This window comes from Labeo rohita, chromosome 19 (genome assembly GCF_022985175.1).
Source record: "Labeo rohita strain BAU-BD-2019 chromosome 19, IGBB_LRoh.1.0, whole genome shotgun sequence".
Taxonomy (NCBI): Eukaryota; Metazoa; Chordata; class Actinopteri; order Cypriniformes; family Cyprinidae; genus Labeo; species Labeo rohita.
The window spans coordinates 15,724,161-15,740,256 of record NC_066887.1 but is presented as its reverse complement, the minus strand read 5'-3'; the positions used below and the strand labels follow the sequence as shown (position 1 = coordinate 15,740,256).

The following is a 16,096-nucleotide window of genomic DNA, read 5'->3' as shown; positions in this document are numbered from 1 at the left end:
TAAAACAAGTTTATGTTGAAATATTAAAATGACTAAAAGTGAAATAAAAATCAATTTAATCTAGATAGAAAATAAAAAAAAGCACAGAACTAAATCACTAGACCACAAACTAAAATTCAAATTCAAACTGAAAATAAACACAAGCTAATTAAAAATATGTATAACTACTATAAAAGTATAAATATAACACTAAAAAAAACACTGATCAAAACCAGTACAATTACTGACATCTCTAGTTAGTAAATATTTACTCTGACAACGACTGAATCTGATTACATAAAATCTCAAATTTGCAATCAGTCTGGTTTAATTTTGTTGTTTTGTAGTTTCACAATTATTTTACAACTGAATATAGGTCAGGAGTTAAATTGACATGGATAGGAAATTAACAAATAATTCACTGAAAATGCAAGTCATTATAACTGTAACATTCTACACTGAGTATTTAGATAGATTATGATGCATCAGTGCATTATTACAGCCCTAATGAACACATGCTTATTTTACTGAACATTAACCAAGCATAAATTTGGATATGCAAGCTGGATTAAGTGTTAACTGAAAATGTACTCAAGACAACAAAGCGAGACAAAGCAGAAGACCACATTAAAAAAAAATATATATATATATATTCTCTGAGGACTAAATTTGACCAAAAAAAAAACAAAAAACATTTAAGCAAGTAACCAACTTAAATGAATTGCACATGTTTGGGGAAATAATTAACTTTACGGTCCAGAACTCATTAGGGTCTTACTGAAATCAATACCAGCAGCATGGTAATTGGTGTTCCAATGAGTGCAAAGCCATTACTGAACAATGTGATGCTTTTTACTGGGGAACGGTTTTAATAAACTCACTCCACTGAATGACAGTGCCGACCATTACAACACAGCCGGTAAAATTCCTCTTTTTGTTTTAATGAACTACTAAAGGACATAAAAACAACAAACAAGTCGGAGGCGGAAAACAAGGATTCATAATTAGCCTGAATAGCCATTGCCGACCAGATCAAGTATGGTGGGGAGCGCCTCTCTTAACACTTCTCGGGTAATGACGAGCGTGCAAATTGAGCACGTTAGAGTTAGATGCTAATCAAAAGCATTGTGTTTGAGCTCAGACGGGAAATGCGTGTCAACTGCTGGAAGCAAGAGGATCCGGTCTTCCTCGCCGCTCTGATCGAAGATGAGTCTCCAGCGCTTTTCTCTGATAGAGTCTTTTCCTTTAGAGTTTGAGCGAGGCCATATGCGGGGTCAGAGCCTCCACAGACTGCCGAGCTTCAGAGTCAAGCTGTGAGACACTTGCGCGCATCTAAGGATGACAGCTTGTCTCTTATCTTCGGTGCTGCTCTTGTGGCCCCTTTGCTCCATTACTTTATCATTCCATTTTTCCTGGCCCCTTCCCAAGAACATTTCCAAATCTCGCTGCCTAGCGGAGCTATCCAAATACTGCAACGTTAAGCAAAACTGCCACTTGAACTTTTTCTCAGTAAACAGGCAGATTAGAATCTAAATCCTTTGTTTCAGCAGCCACCCATGCACCCCACAGTTTGAGACGTGACATCCCATTTTTTACTGCGCCAGGCTGCCGAAAACAGACTCTTTTCAAAAGCTCTACGGCTTAGGCGGAAGCAGCCTGACCCAAAATAGCTGACGTTAAAAAACAGCAGACGATCGCTGGGCTGGGACAGCAAACTACCGGCAGGTATTACTTTTGTCTGTATGTGAAGAGCCCTACGGAAACAGCACCTTATTCAGTGGCACTCGTCTAAAGGTCACCTTTTCAAACTAGTGCACAAATATCAAGCGAGCATTTGTGACACAGTTAGCCATTAGGGCCGCCCCACCTCCTGGACCAATCATGCCCTCTCCCTCTGGGAATAGTGGTACCATGGAGCAGCTGGTACTAGCAGGTGGCAAGTGACTGGCCCAGGTCAAGAATTTTGTTCTGAAACATCTGTCCAACCCCTTGGAAGCTGCTGCCATTCTCTGTCCTGATGTGATCTATAGGAAATTATCATTCAAGTGAACATTGGGTCAGTCAAATGTAACTCCCTCACAGAGTTAGAGTGGTGACTATGGATAGTTCAGCCAAAAATCTGTCTTTCTTTCTTCAGTGGAACACAAGATTTTATTTTGAGATGAGTGTTACATTAAAAAGTGTCTGTACAACAGAAGTCATTGGTCACCAAACATCACATTTGGTATGGTACAAAATATCTTCTTTTGTGTTCCAAAGAAGAAAGAAAAGAACAACATGAGGGTGAGTGAATAATGAAAATGTTCATTTTTGGGCTGACCTATCCATTAACCTAACATACACTGTATACAGTGCTTTGCAAAAGTATTCAAACCATTTTTTCAGGTTTTTTGTTACAGCCTTATGTTAAACTGCTTTAAATAACTTTTTTCCACATCAGTCTACACTCCACACACCATAGTAACAAAAAAATGTTTGTAACAACTTTTCAAATTTATTAGAAATAAAAACTGAAATGATTCCATTCCAAGTATTCATACTCTTTTCTATGGCACTTGACATTTAGCTCCAGAGCATTCATATTGCTAATAAATGTTACTACACTTTGAGTGGAGATAACTATGGCAAATTCAATTGAATGAGTATGATTTGGAAAGGCACAATCCTCTCAATAAAAGGTCTAATAGCTAAAACTGCATATCAGAGGAAAAAACAAGCTCTGCGAGGTCAAAAGAACTGCCTCTAGAGCTTAGAGACAGGATTGCGTTGAGCCACACATCTGGGGAAGAGCTCAGAAAAAAAATCTGAACATTGAAGTTTTACAGAAGCATGTAGCCTCCATTATCCATAATGGAAGAACTTTCTAGAGCTGGCCTTCTGGCTAAAATGAGCAATTGATGGAGAAGGGCCTTGGTTAGACTGCTGACCAAGAAGTTGATGGTCACTCTAGTTGAGCTCCATTATCACATATGCAGATGGAAAAAACTTACAGAAGGACAAACATCGCTGCAACACTTTATGAGGGTGTGGCGAAACTCAATCCTCTCCTCAGTGAAGACACATGAAAATCAACTTGGAATTTGTAGTAAAGCATCTAAAGGACTCTCAGATTGTGAGAAACAAGATCACTGGTCAGATGAACCCAACAGTCAATCAGAGGCGTTTAGGTTAGAAATGTTATATAAAGTCTATTAACCATACTAGCATTTCAATTTCAACATATTTCAGTAAAGAACTAAGTATAATTTGTCACTATTTTATTACTACTATTACTTTTACCAGGAAGCTGATTACATCACCGCAGACATATGAACATCTATAAAGAATCCATGCTATGGACTGAATGCTAATGGTGTATATATATTAAGATTAGAGCACCCTCACTAATTTAAGAAGCTGAGAAAGCAAAAAGAGAGTGAGAGGAGGAAGATTCAAAGAGCCCATGAAGCAACAGTACTGAAAAACAGATACTGCACTCGTCTATAGGCCTCACTGCATTTTATACTTTCTATTGCACTCCTGAAGAGGACACTGAGAGACTTTGTGTGTCTATGAATCTGAGAAGTGTGCAGCTCTGAGAGCTGACACTGCAACACTGCTCTTGGCACGGTAAAGGACTCCTGGATGCTTCAAGGTTGCCCTCTGATTCAGTGGCGCTAGGTTATGAAGTAGCTTGTTTCAGTGAGCTGTCACTAAACAGGGAGGAGTGAGTGTGTGTGCACGAGAAAGAGTGTGTTCTTGGAATGGATCACTCACTGCTGTTGTATACGTATCATCTAACTAGGATGGCAGAGCCAGTGACTGATTTAACCATTTTCTAACTCAGACATGCTATCGGTTTGAGAGCGTGGTTTATTTAACTTAGATAACGCCACTGACAGCTCCAGACTAAAAACGACCCAACCCAATGGCTTCTAAAATTCAACTTTTTTTAGTTGAAAAAATACAAAATTGCTTGACAAATTGCAAACAGTTGTTTAGAAACGCCATTGCTCATGCTCCCCAACAGTTGTGGATGAATTGTAAGTGAATTCCAACCCTCCGTTTTTTATATCTAATAAATGCTATTCGTTTTTATCAAATTAATAATGATACGAAATGTTTCTTGAGCAAATTAGAATGATTTCTGAAGGACATGTGTCCTGATGTGACACTGAAAACTGGAGAAATGGCTGCTGAAAATTCAGCTTTGTCATCACAGGAATAAAATGTGACCCTGGACCACAAAACCAGTCTTAAAGGAACACTCCACTTTTTTTGAAAATAGGCTCATTTTCCAACTCCCCTAGAGTTATACAATTGAGTTTTACCCTTTTCAAATCCATTTAGCTGATCTCCGGGTCTGGCGGTAACACTTTTAGCATAGCTTAGCATAGATCATTGAATCCGTCTTAGTACACAATGTAACTACAGAAGAGTCAAGTTTTAAATAGAAAAATTATCGTCATTATATATGGTCATTTTTAAACGAGATGATATTGGTCTAATCAGATTCAATGATCTATGCTAAGCTATGCTAAAAGTGCTACTGCCAGACCCGGAGATCGGCTGAATGGATTTGAAAACGGGAAAACTCAACTGTTTAACTCTAAGGGAGTTGGACAATGAGCGTATTTTTTTAAAAAATGGAGTGTTCCTTTAAGTAGCACAGGTATATTTGTAGCAATAGCCAAAACTACATAGCATGCATCAAAATTATTAATGTTTCTTTTAAGCCAAAAATTTTATATTTTATGCCAAAAAATCATGTTCCATGAAGATACTTTGTAAATTTCCTACTGTAAATATATCAACATTAAGTATTGAGTACTAATACTGAGTATCTCAGTATTTTGATTTTTTTTGCACCCTCAGATTCCAGATATTAAGTTGTATTTCGGCCAAATATAAAAACAAACCACACATCAATGGAAAGCTTATTTATTCAGATTTCAGCTGATGAAAAGACTTCAATTTAAAAAAAAAAAAAAAAAAAAAAGACCCTTATGACTGATTTTGTGTTCCAGGGTCACAAATGTGCTGTAGCACAATGTACAGTACTATTACAATATGTACTGAGGAACCTAATGCATGTTTTAGTGAATCAAGTGCATATATTCTGTGTTTGCCACCTCTTAAACCACTCACTGGTATGTGCTGAGCTGAAAGGACAAACAGGGACTTGCTCTGAAGATGTAATTAACTAATGCATCCTCACCAGATTAAATCTAATAAGCAAGCAGGTAAATAAATAGTCATTTAACCAACGCTTTAATCCAAAGTGATTTACCTGTTACATAGACAATCCCTCCGGAGATTAAGCTTGTTGCTCAAGGACACAACAGTGACTGTTGTTCCTTTTGATTTACTCAAGCAATCCTCATCCTTTGCCACTACACCACACCACATAAAACTAAACATCCAAATTACATCCAAACATCCTTTATCCAATCAACAACTGACTGACAGGACCAAGTTGTACCATACTTCTCTCTTTATTTTATCTCAATCTGCTACCCTGTGCTGCACGTCACAATAGGGATTGTTTCATTGCGACTTTAATAAGGTGCACTCATGAGATAAAGTTTAATTAAAGCTTTTTTACATAATTTCTACATCTTGAGATGATATAACCAGCCAAATGTTTTTAATTAGTTCTTTAAAGCTGATTTATTGAAGGTTATTTCTAATCAAACTTAAAAAATGCGTGCACAAAACTGAATCTCATAAAAACTCAAGCAGAACAGGCTCTTTTTTCACCTCTGTGTAGAACTACCTGTGAGGCTTCTGCAAATCAACAGAACATCAGCACAAAAACAAGCAGTAAATAAATAATTAAAGAAATAAATCAGTGAGTAATTGAAAATTAGTGGTGACACATTGATCCAGCCTGCCCGGCTGGTGTTAAGCGGGCCTGTCTGAATGAGACGGCCGGCGCTAAAAGACGGTTTAAAGCGTAATTGATTTTTGTTTCCAATGAGTCACAGTCACAATGAGCTAATAATGTGGGATGATGAAGATCACTCTCTGTTCTGTGTTTATTCTCCTCACGCTTGCTTGACAATGCAATCTAGTGTACAGGCGCACAGCGAGTGTATGGGGTACAATGAGGAAAGTTTCACAACAAACTTGAAAGGGACAGAATTGTTGCTGAGTTTTTATTCTTATCTAACTGAAAACAACCTACATTTTAGGTAGTTTTAGGTATTCTTATTAATTCTGGTAGAACCCTTAGTTTTGGACCTTCCAATGCAAACAAGTTATGTATTATCCTTATTATTAGTTTTAACTTTCGGGATGAAGGTCCAAATTGCAGCTTTTATTTTTTTAATGCAGCTTCAAAGAACTCTACATAATCCCAGCTGAGAATGAAACAACCAGTCATTTTCTGAAAAAAAAAAATCTTTAACCATAAATGCACATCTTGCACTAGCTTTGCAATGTCCATGCATGTCTCCTCACGTCTATGTAATGACGGTGGAAAGGTCACGCTTGTTAGTTCTTCATCTGTGTACTCTGGTTCAAAATGGTAGGGAAGGACGAAAAAACTTCATCACATTTTCTCCTCCAACTTTGTCTAGCATCATTATTTTTTTTTTTGGTCATGCTCGCATGATTAAATAATGTGCGAGGCCAAGATAATGCAAGATGAGCATTTGTGGATATAAAGTATATAAATGTTTATTTTTTTTTTTTAGAAAACGACAGATCGTTTCGCTAGATAAGACCCTTATTCCTCGGCTGGGATTGTGTAGAGCCCTTTGAAGCTGCTTTGAAACTGCAATTTGGACCTTCAACCCATTGGCCACCATTGAAGTCCACTAAATGGAAAGAAATCCTGGAAAGTTTTTCTCAAAAACCTTCATTTCTTTTTGACTAAAGAAGGAAAGAAAGACATGAACATCTTGGATGACATAGGGGTGAGAAAACTATCAGGTAATTTTTATTCTGGAAGTGAGCTAATCTTTAAATTAGCAAAATGGGAGTGCACCTTCAAGCTTTTTTTGTCCAAGATAAAAATTTGCAATGAGAAAGGAGGAACTGAGTATTGAAATATATTCTAAAACTCATTTTTCAAAACTTTGTGCAAACATTTGAGATCAATATTTGAGCCGGGTTTTCGGTGGCAGGCTGCAGAGTTTGGGATTTTACCTTCATGCACGGTCACGCCACAGTTGTCACACTGGATGATCTCATCCGCATCTTCGCTGTTGTCTCCCAGACACACGCAGCAGATAAGGATATGCTCCATCCGCTGGGAGCTCCAGGTCTGTGGCCGTTCCAACAGAGAGTCCTGAGGAAGCAATGGATAATTTAGCAATCCAAACTCCAGTTAGGGATGTTACAACTGATAGGACTAGTGTCCTCTACCACAGTCCAAATACTATCCTCTGAGAAACTGAAATGGACCAGTGTGGCAAAAAAGTAAAGCCACTCAAAAGCTTCTGCTCTAATTCCACCTCTGAGATTGAAAGATTAGCCAATTGTATAAACTGAAGTTCTCAGATAAGACCATTCACAAGGATTGCTCTTTTGTATCAACAATCTGATGGCATGTGAGCCATTGACTGGATTATCTGATTGCTTGTGTTTTCCAAAATGTAGAGTAACACATTTGCATTGGAGAAATCAAGTTGATTCCATGCAACTGAACTTTCAGACAAATTTAAACAATTGGCTAAATCAGCTATTTGATTTTATCTGCACTCAGTGTGAAAAATAGGGCAGACACATGCTAGCTTTTAGTAAACCATGGAGAGAGATGGTTAGTTTATTAATAAATCAAATCTAAATGGTACTTTGTGAAGTTGTTTGCAATGATTGTAGATGGAATGTGTTCAAATCTTGAAGTACAAGTTATGATAGTTACAAAAGTATATATTTGAACAAACATGAACGAGAAAATCTTTGGAACACTGCAGCAAAAATATCTTTAATAAATACATAAGATAAAAGTGTAGAAAGTAATTAAATTGGGCATTCTGGACAACTAAGAATTTGTGTTTCGAGTATGACCATTCAAAAGTTTGGGGATGGTAAGAATCTTCAGTGATTTAAAAAAAATCTTTTATGTTCACTAAGCCTCCATTTATTTGACCAAAAATACATTAAAAACTGTAATATTATTAACAATTACTGCAATTTAAAGTTAATGTTTTCTATTTTTATATATTTTAAAATGTAATTTTTATCTAACTGCTTCCTCATTTAAAAAAAAAAAAAATGTCTTCACCTTTTTCTATTCTCTTATTATTGTTTATCGCTTCATGTCCTAGTTTTTATCATCTTGAATGAAGATTGAAAACTTGTAAAATAAATAGGTGTTTATTGCCATCTTATGATAAATCGCTTGTTGTATTCCTCAGCTGTAAGTTGTTTTGGGTAAAAGCGTCTGCCAAAAAATGTATTAATTAATTTTTTTTTTTTTTTTTTTTTAAAGTAATTTATTCCTGTGCTAGCACAGCCATTACTCCAGTCAGTGTCACATGATCCTACAGAAATTATTCTAATATGCTGATTTGCTGCTCAAGAAACATTTATTATCAATGTTAAAAACAGTTGTGCTGCTTCGTATTTTTGTGAAAACAGTGATGCATTTTTGTTCAAAAGTTCAAAAGAACAGCATTTATTTGAACTAGAAATCTTTTGTAACATTATAAATGTCCATACTGTCACTTTTAAATCAATTTAATGCATTTTGCTACGCAAAATTATGAATTCCTTTCAAAAATATTTTAACAGTAGCAATATTAAGGAGATTTTACCTCATTGCCCTTCCCATGGGAAGTGCTGTGGCTGTCATTGGTCTCCTCCTCATCAAACGCCCCTGTGCTCTTGCCTGCTTTCCTCTTTGATTTCTTCTCTTCTTCCTCACTATCACTACTACTGGTCTCGTTATCATCATCCTCATTGTCCTCTTCATCACTACCCCCGTCCTCCTCTTCCTCACTCCCTTCTTTCTCCTTCCCAGATGATGCCTTGCCTTTCTTTTTTCCTTGTGTGGGCCTCCAGTCATTGTCATCCTCGCTGTCATAATCATCCATTTCGTTTAGCTCTTCCATAGTCGTGAAGTCCAGCATGGGCCTGTTCCGCCGCAGGTTCCATTTTTTCGGCTCTGCTGAGCTTTCTTCTGTGGTGCCAGTACCATTTGGTTCTGTATCTGAGGACTTTTCTGCTTTTTTGCGATTCTTGGAGGCTCCCCCAGCTTCTTTGCTACTGGTCTCCTCCGAAAAAGAGTGCTCCTTGGTTTTGTCCTCTTCTTCGGTGTCTTCATTCAATTCTTTGGTCTCTTCGTCATCTATGCCCTCTTCATCGGCTGAGCCAACAGCGTCAGAGTCGCTCTCAGAGCCCGCAGTGCTGTCCTTTGAACCTTCCTCATCACTTCCATTGCCAGTGCCCTCTGAACCTGATGCACAAGGTTGAGAGATTACCTTAGTGGAGTCCTTTTTGTTTTTTGGTCAGAATGCAAAAAAAGACTCTTCTGACAGCAAGCTTCACTTTAAATGTTTCATGTACAATGGATCAACAATTTATAAAAGGTTTAAAATGAATGGTATTTACAAAAAAAAATTTAAAAAAGGAACAAAAACTTTTCCTTTTTACAAAACCCAAAAGTTTTTAACGTATTTTTACATTAAACTTATTTTTATTATTTTAGTACATCATAAGCAAGGTAATGTTTGAGTTTTGTTTGTTTGTTTTTTTTTTTTTGTTTTTTAGCTGGCTGATACAGAAACTGGAAGAGAAACTTGTAATAGTCATTAAAAATATTATTTGTTGTAAGTAGTTTTTAGAAAAGGAAACTTATTAATTCATGTTATATTCTTAATTTATTTATTTATTTATTTCAGTTTTAATTTTTTTTTATTAAATACACCCACAAGACTCTTCTGCTTACCAAGCCTTCATTTATTTAATTTGTTTGTTCCAAAGTACAGCAAAAGCAGTAAAATTCAAAATATTTTTACTATTTAAAATAACTGCTTTCTATTTTAATATATTTTAAAATGTAATTTATTCCTTGGATCAAAGCAATATTTTCAGCATCATTAGTCCAGTCTTCAGTGTCACGATTCTTCGGAAATCAGTCTAATATGCTGGTTTGCTGTTCAAGAAACATTTTTTTTATTATTATTATCAATATTCAAAATAGTTGAGTACATTTTTTCAGGATTATTTGATATACATAAAGATCCAAAGATAAGCATTTATCTGAAATAAAAATTTTGTAAAATTATACACAACACCATTCAAAAGTTTGGAGTCAGAGAAGGAAATTAAAGAAATTTATACTTTTGTTTAGCAAGGATGCTTTAAATTGATCAAAAGTGAAGACATTTTTAATGTTACAAAATATTTCTATTTCAGATAAATGCTGTTCTTCTGAACTTCCACTGACCAAAGAAACCTGAAAAAATTAAAATATAATAAAAAGTGTTTTTGAGCAGCAAATCAGAATATTAGAACGATTTCTGAAGAATCATGTGACTGGAGTAATGATGCTAAAAATTCAACTTTAAAATTACAGGAATTAATTACATTTTTAAATATATTCGTACAGAAAGAACAGTAAAATATTTCAATTTAAAAAATTTCTGCTATATTTTGGATCAAACAAATGCAGGCTTGGTAAGCAGAAGTGACTTCTTTAAAAAACATTTCTGTCTTCTTTAAAAAAAAATAATCACATTAGTGTAATATGTTAAAATAAGTATTACATTCACAGTTAAAATCTAAACTAGTGTGACTGGGTCAACATAAAAAATATTGTCCTGCACATCCTTGATTTGATTATTTAAAGTTAGGTTTGATTCTGGGGTCACTTTCAGCTCATATTTATTGCAAGGAGATTTCAGCATATAACTTTGCTGCATGTTCAACCACAAATTAATCTTGAAAATGTTAATTAACTCTAAGTGAATATTACTCTGAGTGAGTTAATAAACATAAACACTCATCCTTCCATGTAGCTTCAACAGAAGGCTTCATTAAATGTGAAGCGCCATGCATTTAACATGTATTTAACACCACCATGAACTATGAATGTGTGATTGATAATTAATACATATTTAATATAATTTTATACAGCCTATGACAATGATATATTGTCAGATCAGAATAATTTGACACTCCATTTTTATTTCTGACCAGAAATTTCTTCATGCAGCGAAACTTTAAGACCCAAAGGGGTCAAAGTGTTAGAATTTCATTATCAGGTTGCAGATATTTCTGCACTTTTGTTGACAGCAGCTTGATGGGATAGCTTTGCGTTAACCTCCAGTCTGTCATGGTGATGTGAAGCCATTGCCTGTGTGACTCCAGCGTTAGTAATGCATTGCAGGAGGTCTAATCTACAGGCAGGCGAAAAACAGTGACGCACATGGTGATGAAGGTCTCATCTCCACTTCAGCAGCTGTTTTCATGACAGGTGAGAAAACCCATGAAGAGGCCAAGTCTAAAATGGCCGACTGCAGTATAAATATAAATGTAACCATCAGATATGTTTTGAATATTTCAAATGTATGAGGCTCGCCATGACAACGTATTATTTGACACATCCCGTTGATCCACAATACAATTGTTTGACATTTTCAGTATGCCTTTACATCAATGTGACAAGAAGGGGTTTTGTGAGATTCATTTTTACCCGATGCATCTCCGACTTCAAAATCACTGTCATCTGAGCTGTCATAATCCAGAGCATCCAGCAAAGAGTCAGCCAAAGGCTTCACCTGTCGCCGCTTCGACCCTCGATCCACTGGACAAAAAAACAAAATAACAGTTCCCAATGAGATTTTAATTTCTTATATATAACTTAAGTTTAAGTTGAAGTAACGTGAAACTGAAAATTACCCATTTTTGCACCAAAAGTGTATTCATTTATTTAACTGTCACAGCTACGCTGCATAAACAAACAAACAAACAAACAAACACATGTTTGTTTTTGTGAACTGTGAGGACTTTCCATAGACTTCTATAGAGTTTATACAGACCAAACGATATTGTCTATCCCCTAACCCAACCCTAACCCTAGCCCTCACAGAAAACATGTTTGCATGGTTACACTTTCAGATAAACATCATTTACTGTTTTTAATCATTTTTAACCCCACAATGTCAAAAATGTAAGGTTTTACTATCCTTGTGGGGACATTTGGTCCCCACAATGTAGCAAAAACAAGTACACACACACACACACACACACACACACAACAACAACAACAACCTATGAGTGTGGTATGATACCTTCCTACCATGCCACCATGTAAACATTATCTTCATACGTCTCTGACTGTAAATGTATTCATCGTGTAAATGCATTATATTAAACGAACAACAAATAACGACAGACTGTAACTGTGTTTTAAATCCCTTGAGCTGCAGTTCAGTTAACTTACACACATTATGCTGGCTAAAAATGCAGTACAGGTCCTACTGTCACGGTAGGCAGCTCACAGAGAAACACAGTCTGAGTATGTTATTAGTCTGGCTAGGCTGCAGATACTAGAAGCTTTTCTGGCGATACGAAGATGCAGTATGCTATTTAATCTAACACGAGGCGGGAAATACATAGAATAACTCATATTTCTTTAGAATATGTGATATTGTGCGTCCATAAAGCTGCATGATGCAGAGTGGAACTTCACATCAGTTAGCCAGCGAGCTAAAGCAGCAGTAGCCTTATGGTATCTATTAGCGCTTATTTCTCTCATTTCACACCGCATGTTGTAAATTCGAATGGTGATTCTGTTGTGCTATTTTTTCTCTTTCAAAATGTATATTATAACAGCGAGGGTTACTCACTTTATGGGTTTTTCGCGTTTGGATAGCTTGGACAAAGGTACAACGAACGCCTCTTCAGCTCATGTTCTGCGTAGTACGTCTACGATATTGTGTGTCACGTGTACACATTGTGCTGACGTTCAGCTCACAAAGTGGGAGTTGGAAACCATAGCAACCGCCGCATCAGTTTGAGCAGTGAGTCACATTATTGACACCAGATGAGTTTGAAAACATCTGCATTACTTTTGTGTGGTAAGTTGTCATTAAAGTAATTTTAAAACTATATTTGACTTATTTATTTCACAATTTGTAGTAAAAGAAAAGCAGTAACGCTGAACAATATAACACTGAACGCCACTGCTGTTTGGCTATATGAAACTGTAAATGTGACTAATAATAATAAATAAACAAATAACATGTCACAGGCCACCCAGGACGGCGCGGGCCGTCGGCTTTATTTAGTCGTTTTTATTGAGTGTTGTTAGTACGAACAAATAGGTCAATCGACAATGCCGACATGGTGTATATTCACATTTAACTTTAACGTTAAATACTTAAAGAACGTACTTCAAAACCATCATTAAGACGTTTTAACTTTAAACCGTTGATTCTGTTCAAAATACGAATCCATAATTGATAACGAGGCTTTCAAAAAGTCTATCCCCTGTTGTCTTCTCACATCAAAATCATCTGATATATTTGTTTAAAACTGTTTTGCTTGTAAACGGTGCTTCCTTATGGATTATTGTGGTGTTTTAACAGCTGTTTGAGCTCTCATTCTGACGGCACCCATTAACTACAGAGGATCCGTTGGTGAGCAAGTGACGCCATGCTTTTCCGATGGAGAAACAACCTCCTCTGCATTGGATGGGTGAGTACATTTCCAGCAAATTATCATTTTTGGGTCACTTATTAATTAAAGTCACTGTGATGTCGATATACTGTAAAGTTATAGATTAGAAAAGGCATCACAAAGACAATACTGGTTATCACTTAGATTTTCTGTGATTCTCAATCACTTAAACTCTCTAAATCTTGTTGCTGGAATAAATATTAACTATTTTTTACACAGCCAATGCTACCACAAAAGAATCCAAATAGACCAATTTTGTGTTTTAGTGCTGTCAAACGATTAATCACAATTAATCGCATCCAAAATAAAAAAAAATTTGTTTACACAAAGTATGTGTGTGTACTGTGTACATTTATTATGTAAAGACACATACAGTATATATTTACATGTATTAATGCCCATATATTTATATTCATATAATTTATATTATATACATTTTATATGCACATATAACAACATTTTTCTTAAATATATACATGCATGTGTATTTATATATACATAACAAATATTGACAGTACACACTCATATATTACATATATTATGTAAACAAAAACTTATTTTAAATGCGATTAATCGCGATTAATAATTTGACAGCACTATTGTGTTTGCAAACAGTGATGGTGTTTTTGTCTGGTGGCAGAAAGTGACAGTTTTCAAGTAGCAGTCTATGGAGGCCATGAAATTAAAGAATAAAAAACGTACATTTTAGTTTGTATTTCAAAATTCTGTTTTTATTCTCGTAATTCCAAGATTATTCCGAGATCTCACAATTCTGATAAGAAAAATCCAATCGTCGTTCTCTCTTTTCCCTTTAATTAATGTCCCACACTTCCGGCTTTTTTCCTCAGTATTGACAAACTTGCTATTGTTAAGTTGAATCGAGTTATAAAGTTCGAACTAGGAGATAGAAACTTGCATTTATGAGAAAAGTGAAACAAGGTCTCAGGTCTTAGCTTTAAAATGTCAAGAAATTCAAACAATAAATACCGTTTTGTGGTTCTTTAATGTGTCGTGACAGATCGTCTTTTCTTCTTTACTTAACACACAAAATAAACGTGAATGAATGTCAGAACATATTTTATTTCAACAAGATGTCAATACACACAATTTTTCAAGTTTAAGTCCACTGAAGTTTAATCTACTCTCCTGTCTGATTTGTTTGTCTGACAGAATGGCGAATTCGGCATTATGATTGGTCAGAACGCCTGTCAGTCAAGCTGTTTCCGAAGGGTCAGTTACCTTCAACTTTTAAAAAAAGTAAAGAAAAGAAACCTTAATTAAATTTACATTTAAGGACACACTTAAGGTTAACACAAGTCTTAGAACTCCCACATGTTTGCAGAAAAACAAGAACAATATTATGAGTTTGGAAAATTACTTTTTTTGGCTTGTTCTGAGAGCGAGGCTTGTTTCTGTCGTCCTCTGTTGACTTTGCCAGTTTAGCAAACAGGAGACGATTAAAATAAATGAGCCTAGATTGATCCTGATACACAGCGAGGGGAAGACTGATGGGGAAAGGCACGCGCAAGGGATGATTACGACTGTCCTTGCCCGATGACAAATAGCACTGTATTGTGCTGGAAAGCCACAGTTTTTTATCCCTTGGCATCGAAACACTTTTCGGATATCATCATAAGCATCATCGTCATCATCTCTGTCACCATTCTATTGCCAGCATTTTCAATTGTATATGACATGTAATATTGCCAACGAATGAAATAAATGCTTCATATTAGCCAGTATGATTGTACAGCAGCACATATCCGTCAGTAAGAGCTTTTTTATGCATTATTGTAGGGTGAAATATATTAATAATGCATTATTCTGAATCTGTATTAAATATGGTGCAGTTTATGAATTGCTGTATATTGCAGACTTAATACTTAATTATGTTATATTGTTATATTAATCAAAACTGACAGTAAAGACATTTGCAAAAAAATAATTTGTCACATAAATAAATAAATACTGTTCTTTTGAACTTTTCATTCTTAAAAAAAAGACTGAAAATGGTGTCCACAAAAATATTGGGCAGGATTTTTAACAATGATAATAATCAGAAATGTTTCTTGAGCACAAACACAGCATATTAAAATGATTTCTGATCATGTGACACTGAAGACTGGGTTAATGACTGCTGAAAAATCAGCGTTGCATCACAAAAATAAATTACATTTTAAAATATATTAAAATAGAAAACAACTATTTTAAATATTACATATTTTTGTAATTGTAAATATTTCACAATATATAAAAATTCCAGACCTGATAACAAAAATATTTTCTAAAAATGTTTGGCTAACGTTCCCTTTATGAAAATATTTAAAATGGCAGGAGCTTTTTAAATGTTTTTTATTTATTTATTTATTTTTTTTACTTGGTTGAACATTAAAGACAACAAGAGGAATATTCCATTTTATTATTTTGTGAAATAAATTTTTCTGAATGTTCTCTGAACCCTCTGAAACTAGTAAATAGTAACATTTAAAAATAAAATGTTTCA

General features: G+C 35.3%; 1 protein-coding gene and 1 long non-coding RNA gene across 3 annotated transcripts in view; one reads left to right on the top strand and one right to left on the bottom strand.

Moving 5' to 3' along the window:
- Positions 1-12,870, bottom strand: part of phf14 (PHD finger protein 14) — a 120,398-nt gene extending 107,528 nt beyond the window's left edge. For both annotated transcript variants that reach the window (XM_051136951.1, XM_051136952.1), the window contains exons 1-4: positions 12,762-12,870; positions 11,606-11,716; positions 8,724-9,364; positions 7,111-7,252 (exon numbers count right to left, since the gene is read on the bottom strand). In XM_051136951.1, coding sequence (XP_050992908.1) covers positions 7,111-7,252; positions 8,724-9,364; positions 11,606-11,716; position 12,762 — 895 coding nt within the window. In that variant the 5' untranslated portion in view covers positions 12,763-12,870. The remainder of the gene's footprint in view (positions 1-7,110; positions 7,253-8,723; positions 9,365-11,605; positions 11,717-12,761) is intronic.
- A 39-nt stretch (positions 12,871-12,909) lies between these two features.
- On the top strand, positions 12,910-15,540 carry LOC127181934 (uncharacterized). The gene is made up of 3 exons (XR_007829835.1): positions 12,910-12,992; positions 13,503-13,611; positions 14,764-15,540. It is a non-coding gene; the product is annotated as an uncharacterized LOC127181934 (long non-coding RNA).
- Positions 15,541-16,096: the final 556 nt, after the last annotated feature.